Below are 8,537 nucleotides of genomic sequence, written 5' to 3'. Positions count from 1 at the left end.
AAATGAAAAACCCAAGAATATTTGACCCACCAACTTCATAAGTCGATGTTAAATAACTCAACTCCACCAACTTCTATAGTATTCACTATTAAAGTTTGCATATTTATCGAAAAACTTCATCTTCATAACTTTACATCCCAAACAGATTTCCCAACTTAAACATATCAACTCCAGCCTTCAGAACCCCAAACATCATCAAATAGTTTTAATCATAAATTGAGATGATAAAACCCAAAAATGGAGCCAGATCTACAACCATTTGCAACTTAAAAGAATAGAACAAAAAAGAAGAAAGATTGAAGAAAATCCTTTATCATCATTGAAGATGGAATATAACAGGGTATTAACAAGTTCAAACAAACAACCAAGAAAAGAAAAACCCAACTCTTCAACTTCATCACCTTACACAACTACTTTCAACCAAACACAATTTCTGGAGGATTTCTCTGTCCACTCTCATCTTGACTCAGGGTTAGAACTGGCTCTCTACCAGCGCATCAAAGCTGGTCTGCAGTAGAGTTTACAAAATATGAGCAGTCTTTACATTTTCAGCCACTTGGGTTTGATAGCTTTCTTGTCAGTAGCCTTGGTTTCCTTGACAACAGGGGTAGGGGCAGGAGGAGATACTGCTGTTTCAGGCTCTGCAACAACCGGTATAGGCTCCTCTTCTTCGCTCACGAATTCTAGACCTTTCAAAGCCATGACATCTTCATTAAGGTAAGAGACAGAACCAACTGCTTCGCCTGAGTTCAATGCAACAATTCTGAGAATCAGTTGCATCATAGTTCAAAGTAATGTCAAGAGTCAAAAGAAGAATGGATTCGTATTAGGAAACAACTAAAAGATATCAGAACCAGAAGGCAGAAATTCAGTAATTGCGAGACAACAAAAGCTTATCACTCTTTCTGTTTCCTTCATTTTCCCTTTTTGTTTCAAAATCTAGACAACAATGTAAGGAAGCCCAAATATGGAAAGTCCATCTCCCCAAAACCTCTGTAATTGATTGCTCAAGCTCACTGTGCAAAACTTTATGAAATATCGATGTGCCCTTGGCACAAAAAATATTTACAATTGAAATTAGTAACCTGATTTAAAAGTTCAATACCCCATACAGCAGCTTAATTCTTATCTCTCATTCAAGTAAGTGAAAAAGGGGGTTCATATCATCAAAAATTAATCATAATCTCGTGCCAACCAGATACATCTTTTTTTTTTTTCTTTTCCCGGAAGGCAACTGATCTGAAAAACAGGTCCATATTTTAAAGTTCATCCAGTGATTGATTTCCATTCAACAGTCACTCTAAACAAACTAAAAATAACATTGATGCTGAAGAAATATGACAAATATTTTGAGAGAAGCAAAAAGATGATAATAAACCAGATTATAGAAGCATTATGAGACACTACAACCATGATAAACTGAGAGTAAAGTATGTTAAGGACCCTTTTGAATTGACTAGAGAAAAAGATGTTTTAAAAAAAAAAAATCATTTTTATTTAAACTCTTTTGATAAAAAAAATATCTAAAATGAACTTTGAATGTGTTTCAAAGGCTATTTTGAATGACTACCAAACACATCAATTTTTTCTAAAATGACTTATTTTCAAAATTAAACACTTAAAGAGTTAATCTAAACACACTCTATGTAGGAATCATTATTGTATTAGAATCATGCTGCATTAGGAAACTCAAGAGCTTTGAGATAGTCTCCTAAACTGAAAGTTGCCAGTGAACAAAAGTAAAAAATGATATCCTCTCCGCCACAATTTGGGTACATATACCTTCTATAATCACCCATTAATTTTCTAAGTGATTACTATTCTCTCTCTTATCTGCCCCACTGATAGTCGTCATATTTATCCTCGATTGCCCTTAACATAATCGTCCACTAGCCCCTTTTCTCATATCTACCATAAGTAAAATGTGAGGAAGAACTATATAAAGCACTAAAAATAGACAGGTCAAGAATGAGAATTTAAGCATCCAAGTTGATATCATGCTGGATACCACACCTATAAGTAAACCTAATTCTGAAAATTAAAGCTCATATAGTACTTAGAAGGTCAAGCCATATAAATTTCAAATAAGCAAAGTGAATGTTGCATTCTGAACCTTCAGGTAGATCATATGAAAAGTAGACGATTGCACCAGGAACAAAGCCAGCAGAATAAAAATCCTGTGTCAAGTCTTTTATCTGTTTCTTGGGAGGTGTGGTATCTGCAATGTTAGGTAATGATGAATCAACTCTTAAGAAACCTTATGAACACTTCAAAGCAACAACAGAAAAAAGGTATATCAGATTGTTCCAAGTTCTTATGACATACAAATATAAAATGGTAATTCTGGTTGAGCAACTACTTTGGTAAGAAGATCAACTAAGGTCTGCATTGTTTCAGATGGATGAAAAGTCGCCTCTAAAGTGTGATTATCAGGAAAGCGAACTCGTACCCTGACCTGCAGCATGATGGTCACGCTCAGTCCTAAAGAACGGTTTTAGAAACGGAAAACTGCTAAGCTTAGTACTGCTTTAAAAAAAATAAAATAAAATAAATAATCAAGATTATTAAGAAGTTTTGGTAAAATGTTTTTGTAGCACCTTTGTTATTTTTGACCTGCGAGCTGCCTGTTCTGCCTCTCTCAACTTCCGTGTTTTCAAATATTTCTCTGCTAAGATGGAAACATAGAGCTTTACCGTGGGTGTGTAAGGATATCCATGTTAACAATAACAGTGTAGCCTACATAAACATTTGAATGCCTAGCAAAAGGATGCCAACTTGCCAAGTACCCATATTCATAAAACCATTGGGACTTTTGGAGTTAAAAGTGACATGATAAGTTGAATAGACTTCTGTTAAGTCAATAAAAATAAAGACCAACCCAAATATGGTTGAAATAACATGTTTCAAAACACCTATTAAATACATATAAGAAAATGCTCCTCGTAAATGATAACGCCAACCATAACGATGGAAAAAATATTAGGGACCTAAAGAAAATTGTGTTCCAATAACCACTGCTAGCTCAAGTAATGAAATAACAACAATTTACCATCCTTTTTGGTTGCTAATACTCGATGGTAGTCTTCCGCTGTAAATTCATAAAAATCATCTGGCTCGTCACCTAAAAGAACAAGGGCATACAGAATGAGTTCCTTGCAAGGATGTTGAAAATCCATTTATCTGTAATCTAGTTCTAGGTCCATCAAGGGATGCAAATTTAAATTCATTTTTTTACCAGTGTTGGATAATTCCTCAGTTGATGAAGATGGTGGCATTGTCTCAAACACACGGATCTCTCGTCCAAATTTTTCTTTCACGCCCAGTAACTTGGCCTAACCTCAGAAATCCCACGAAGATGGGAATAAAAAAAGAGTTAGCATTCCATACCAGTAGCAGCAAATATCATTCAAATAGAACAAGTTTGCATCACCATTACAGATTTCCACCAGAAATCACCTTATAAGAAACCGGAATTATAATTCTCAACAAGACAAAGAGATTGTACAGTACACCTAATAATTCAAGTAGGTTACCCTTATAACTCTATAATCTAATTCGTTTCAGCACGTGAGCATGATCTTCTCCTTCCCATAAATACAGAATCACAATTCACTAAACAATGAAAACCCAGTTAAGAAAGGGAAAAAGAGTTAATATGTCCACAATCATAAAGTAAAAGAAACACATAATCCCAGTACAATAGAAAGCCAAAAATACCAATCTAAAGAACACCCAGAATCCGAAATACCGATCTAAAGAACACCCAGAATCCGAAATACCAATCTAAAGAACACCCAGAATCCCAAATCAGCAATATCAAACTACAATCAACAAAGTGAAAGAAACTAGAAAAGGATAGAGAGAAAGAGCAAGAAACGAGGCAAGAAAGCGGATTCAGAAATGTAAGTTGTGGGTATTGATAAGAAATTTGGGGAAAAGACCTTAGATGATTGGTCAGCCATGGAGTTGATGCTGTAGGAAAACCTCCTTCGCTTGAGTGCTAGAGAGTAAGAATCATCACAAACCATTAGCAAAGAAAGCGAAGTTTGAAAGGACGAAGAATGGGGAATCTGATATAAATAGTTGCCTTTTTTCCTGCAGTTTTCACTCCCGTTTCTTGCTGGTACGGGAATCAGAATTCCTGGCTGGCCATGGCCAGCCCCTTCCGCAAGTTACTACTTATCATCTGGGCCGCCCAAGTTGCCCCCTTCATCAGACTCGAATTTTGGGCAGCAAAAGCCTTTGTGTAAGAGAATTGGGTTATTAACACTTATGGCCCTAATAGATAGCTAAATTGTCTAAAATACCCTTCAAACAAATTGTGGGAAATTTCGGTCAATTTTGGAAAATAGAAAAAATATATATTAAAATTAAAAAAAACAAAATTACAAGAATCTATCCAAATGGATTAATGAATATTCACAAAACCTCATAAACTATCATTATTAGCCCTACAAAGGGATTCATTTCTTGTTAACAAATGTTCAACAAGCTAAATAATAATAAGTGGGTGATAATGAACGGTTGTTTTGACACATATCATTCACTCACTATGAACGTAAAAAGTCCAAAAAATAATAATAATAATAATTAATTAATTAAATCTCTGATATTGGGGATTGGCATTCAATTATGTTTTTAGACATTGTAACACCAAAAGGTCAGATCTAATTTAGTCATATTGGGACATGAAGGTTCTTAAAGTCGATTAAAGAAGACTAATAGAAAAACTAGTCGCGTTGAATATAACACATATGAGACATTTATATCATTTCAATGTTACTCTAAGCATTTTCCAAAATCTTCGGGCAAATAACGAAATGTAGTTAAAGAGGTTAAAATGTTAATGTATTAAATCTGGTATCCTTTTATTTTTAATGTTTTTTTAGTAAATTTTTCTGTTGCCAAATGTTAGCCACATTTTCATTAATCAATTAGGAAGATTTTTAAATCTTTTCCAATTTTGATTCTGTTGACCAAATTGCTTTTGATTTTTCATATAGTTAGTAAGTAGTAAAGACTTATTGATTAAATCATATTATATTATACATTGTATATATTATGAAGTAAAAGAGTCTCTAAATTTGAGTTAGCATCCATTTAATCTCAAGTTTCAAATTTTTTAAAATTTAGAGATGTCCAAGATTAAGAACTTAGGTCCCATTTTGTATAAATTATAAATTTATATCAATTTGATAATTTAGTTTGTAAAATTACACCTATTAGTTTTATTTTTGAGGTTTGGATTGATTTGATTTTGAGATTTCTTTCAATTTCTCCATAAAAACCGACCAAACCATTTATATTTGATCTAATTATGGATTTAGTGAATTTTCATGGTCTTTCAATAAACCACGGACCATAATTTGTAATGCAAAATGCCGCATAATTATTGATTATTGAAAGGTACAAAATCCAAAAAAAAAAAAAAAAGTGCTAACTTATAATTTGAAAGGGAAAAAACAGGGTTTCAAATTCTTCCCTGAAAAAAGAAAATGGGGAGGGGTACAAATACAAAGTTCCAACAAAAATTTCATCCAAAACCCTAAATCCTCCAGTTATTCAAACTCAACACTAACACAAAAACACCCTGCTCTGAATGACAGGTGACCTAATAATTGAGAAAATCCACAAAATCCAAAGGCTTCCCTCCCTCCAGAAGTTCAAGACAATGCTTTTTACTGAACAGAGTTAATGTGACGGATCAAGTCGATCACACGCGAACTGCCATAAGAAAAACACAAAGCAAATTCAATCTCTTATTCTGCAAATCCATCATCCAATGATACAAGAATCAGATAATTTCTTACCTGTATCCCCACTCGTTATCATACCAAGAGACGATCTTAACAAAGTTGTCGTTCAAAGCAATGCCAGCCTTGGCATCAAAAATGCTTGACCTGTGGAAATAACAATGACAAATGATAAAAACGAAGCTCACATCATCTTGTAATAACCCCATGCAAGAATATTGCCTTTGTATAACTCTACTAACCTGCTGTCACCAACAAAGTCGGTCGACACAACATCATCTTCGGTGTACCCAAGAATTCCCTTTAGCTTGCCTTCTGATTCTTCCCTGGTAAGCAACAAGAAATTCACTTTAGCATAAAGGGGAAATTCTTCTTCTACAAACACTGCCACTTTTTGGACCATTTTTAGGCTACTAGGACAATATAATTCGTAAATTCTTACTTGATGGCAGCCTTGATATCTTCATAAGTAGCATTCTTTTCAAGCCTAACCGTAAGGTCGACAACAGATACATCAACAGTGGGAACACGGAATGCCATTCCTGTCAACTTTCCGTTAAGAGCAGGCAGCACTTTACCTACAGCCTACACATGTATAAACACCAATGATCTTAGTTAACTTAAAGAATACATGAACATCCACATAGGAATCAGTTAATGAACAAGATATTGCAATAACTGAATGAATAGAGAATATCACAAGAGTATTCATTCTTCAATCCAGGAAAACCTACCTTGGCAGCACCAGTGCTGCTGGGAATGATGTTGAAGGAAGCGGCCCTTCCACCTCTCCAGTCCTTCATTGATGGTCCATCAACAGTCTTCTGGGTGGCTGCAGGATGGGAAACAGTAAGCAACTGTTGGACATAACATACTAAAACAGTATGTTTAGTAAAGGATAATTCATACCAGTGATGGAATGGACAGTCGTCATGAGACCCTCAATAATACCAAATCTATCGTTGATGACCTAAAGCAGAAAGATGGGTTAATTGCAAATGTCAAATTCTGACTACCTCGAAAATGAATTTAGCATCCTATAACTAAGAAAAATGAACTACCTTGGCTAAGGGAGCAAGACAGTTGGTAGTGCAACTGGCATTGGACACAATGTTGAGGTCTGACTTGTACTCCTTCTCATTAACACCAACAACAAACATTGGGGCATCCTTGCTTGGTGCGGAGATGATAACCTTCTTTGCACCACCCTGAAAAAATATCAGTGAATCATCAGATGAAAACGTGGCATAACAAACTAAATCAAATTCTAAAACTATGCCTCGAAGCATCAAACTAAACGAGAATTAGTCCCCATTTTAAAAATATTGATCAACGCATTATTATTATGAAAAGTAAACACATCAAGTCAAAAGTATTACTTTAAAATATGTAGGGTTTATATCTACCAAACACTGAATAAAACAATATAATAATATAAATGATCAAACCTTCAAATGAGCAGCAGCTTTGTCCTTATCAGTGAATACTCCAGTGGATTCAACAACATAGTCGGCTCCAACCTCTCCCCATGGGATCTCCTCCGGGTTCCTAATGAATGAAGTCAAATGCTAAAATGTTAAACTAAAGAAATTATACGGTTAAAAGAAATATCAAAGTAGACGAAGAAGATGCAATGAAAATACCTAGTACCGAAAACGGTGACTGATTTCTCCCCAAAGAGAAGAGTCTTGCTATCCTTAACCTTGATATCATGGTGCTTCCACTGACCGTGAACACTATCATACTTGAACATATAGGTCTGTCGTAGACAAGGGTAAAATCAAATTTAGGAAAACCATAAAAAAGAAGCCCAACACTTTCATACTCGCAATAATATGACACTAAAGCCCAATAAAAGATACAGAACAAAAAAAACAAGAGAAAAGTCATTCTGAATGACTATACAAAATTACAAATCCTTGAAGATGACCAATTTACATCAGATCTAAATCATGAAAACGTGAACATAGAGATCCTGGTAGCAGATCCGTAAATTTACCATGTAATCAGTGGTGATGAAGGGATCATTAACAGCAACGAGTTCGATATCATCACTCTGCAAGGCGACTCTAGCAACAAGGCGACCGATCCTTCCAAATCCTTGAGGATAAACAAAATGCAGAAGAGATAATAAGATGGTGATCGAGAGAAGTGAAAAAGGGAAATGAAAAAGAAAAGAGAAAGGCAATACCATTGATCCCGATCTTGACTTTGCCCATGATTCTGAGAAGAAATGAGGAATAAACAGATCGGGAGAGAGAGTTAGGGCAGTGAATGGGAATGAGTGAATTGAAAGAGTTGAAATGAGGAATATATAGGTGAATGGGAGTGGTGACCTAAGGACCGCAAAAATGAAAAAAATTAATAAATTGAAAAATTAATAAAATGAAAGGCGGATTTGTCGATGAAATTGAAAGGGTAGGGCCACAATTAGCTCTATAGATTCGAAAAGAGGATTTTTTTAGAGCCATAATTAGTAATCACGTTTTCTAAAAATATATATGAATTTTAGTTGTTTTGTTTTGGTTTTGATTTCATTAAGTTCTTAAAGTATTAAAATGTTACATTTTATTTGTTTCAATTATTTAATGATTTTAAATCTATCTGTATACATTAAGACTAACACACAAGAAAAATGAGAATTTACTAAAAATTGATGTTAAAAATGTAAATTTTCAAATTTAGGGACCAAATTGAAACAAACTCAAAATAAAATTCAAATATTTTGAAACCTAAGGAATAAACTAATAACATTTTGAAATTTTGAGACAAAATAGAAAATTG

At 34.3% G+C, this 8,537-nt stretch overlaps 2 protein-coding genes across 5 annotated transcripts; both read right to left on the bottom strand.

Moving 5' to 3' along the window:
* Positions 1-296: 296 nt before the first annotated feature.
* Positions 297-4,249, bottom strand: PUX1 (plant UBX domain-containing protein 1). 4 transcript variants are annotated; one of them, XM_090313069.1, is made up of 8 exons: positions 4,088-4,249; positions 3,942-4,000; positions 3,236-3,332; positions 3,050-3,121; positions 2,598-2,665; positions 2,326-2,455; positions 2,114-2,218; positions 297-743 (listed from the first exon to the last, which is right to left on the bottom strand). In XM_090313069.1, exons 2-8 carry the CDS (start codon positions 3,960-3,962, stop codon positions 541-543), a joined length of 696 nt encoding a protein of 231 aa, XP_090169195.1. In that variant the 5' UTR covers positions 3,963-4,000; positions 4,088-4,249; the 3' UTR covers positions 297-540. The 4 variants fall into 4 exon arrangements, with proteins under 4 accessions (XP_090169195.1, XP_090169198.1, XP_038886290.1 ...); XM_090313072.1 differs by lacking the exon at positions 4,088-4,249 and adding an exon at positions 3,534-3,612 and having other exon boundaries at positions 3,718-3,944; XM_039030362.2 differs by having other exon boundaries at positions 3,942-4,234.
* A 1,111-nt stretch (positions 4,250-5,360) lies between these two features.
* LOC120075087 (glyceraldehyde-3-phosphate dehydrogenase 2, cytosolic) lies at positions 5,361-8,191 on the bottom strand. The gene is made up of 11 exons (XM_039028250.2): positions 7,945-8,191; positions 7,753-7,853; positions 7,397-7,512; positions 7,202-7,301; positions 6,815-6,961; positions 6,663-6,723; positions 6,488-6,585; positions 6,196-6,338; positions 5,996-6,079; positions 5,811-5,900; positions 5,361-5,724 (listed from the first exon to the last, which is right to left on the bottom strand). The coding sequence occupies exons 1-11, from the start codon at positions 7,970-7,972 to the stop codon at positions 5,679-5,681; spliced, it is 1,014 nt and encodes a 337-aa protein (XP_038884178.1). The 5' UTR covers positions 7,973-8,191; the 3' UTR covers positions 5,361-5,678.
* Between the last annotated feature and the right edge of the window lie 346 nt (positions 8,192-8,537).

The sequence above is a fragment of the Benincasa hispida genome, chromosome 4 (genome assembly GCF_027475165.1).
Source record: "Benincasa hispida cultivar pf3 chromosome 4, pf3_genome.v1.1, whole genome shotgun sequence".
NCBI lineage: Eukaryota > Viridiplantae > Streptophyta > Magnoliopsida > Cucurbitales > Cucurbitaceae > Benincasa > Benincasa hispida.
This window is presented reverse-complemented; position numbering and strand designations above follow the sequence as displayed.

What these genes read in the sequence shown, in the direction of transcription:
- PUX1 (XM_039030362.2), bottom strand. Translation starts at nt 4,028, where the DNA reads ATGGTTTGTGATGATTCTTACTCTCTAGCACTCAAGCGAAGGAGGTTT. An exon ending in AGAATTACCATTTTATATTT is followed by an intron (nt 2,219 to 2,325) that starts GTATGTCATAAG and finishes CTAACATTGCAG; the next exon opens with ATACCACACCTCCCAAGAAA. An exon ending in TTCATATGATCTACCTGAAG is followed by an intron (nt 744 to 2,113) that starts GTTCAGAATGCA and finishes CATTGAACTCAG; the next exon opens with GCGAAGCAGTTGGTTCTGTC.
- LOC120075087 (XM_039028250.2), bottom strand. Translation starts at nt 7,972, where the DNA reads ATGGGCAAAGTCAAGATCGGGATCAATG. An exon ending in AGTCAAGATCGGGATCAATG is followed by an intron (nt 7,854 to 7,944) that starts GTATTGCCTTTC and finishes TTTATCCTCAAG; the next exon opens with GATTTGGAAGGATCGGTCGC. An exon ending in GATATCAAGGCTGCCATCAA is followed by an intron (nt 6,080 to 6,195) that starts GTAAGAATTTAC and finishes GTTGCTTACCAG; the next exon opens with GGAAGAATCAGAAGGCAAGC.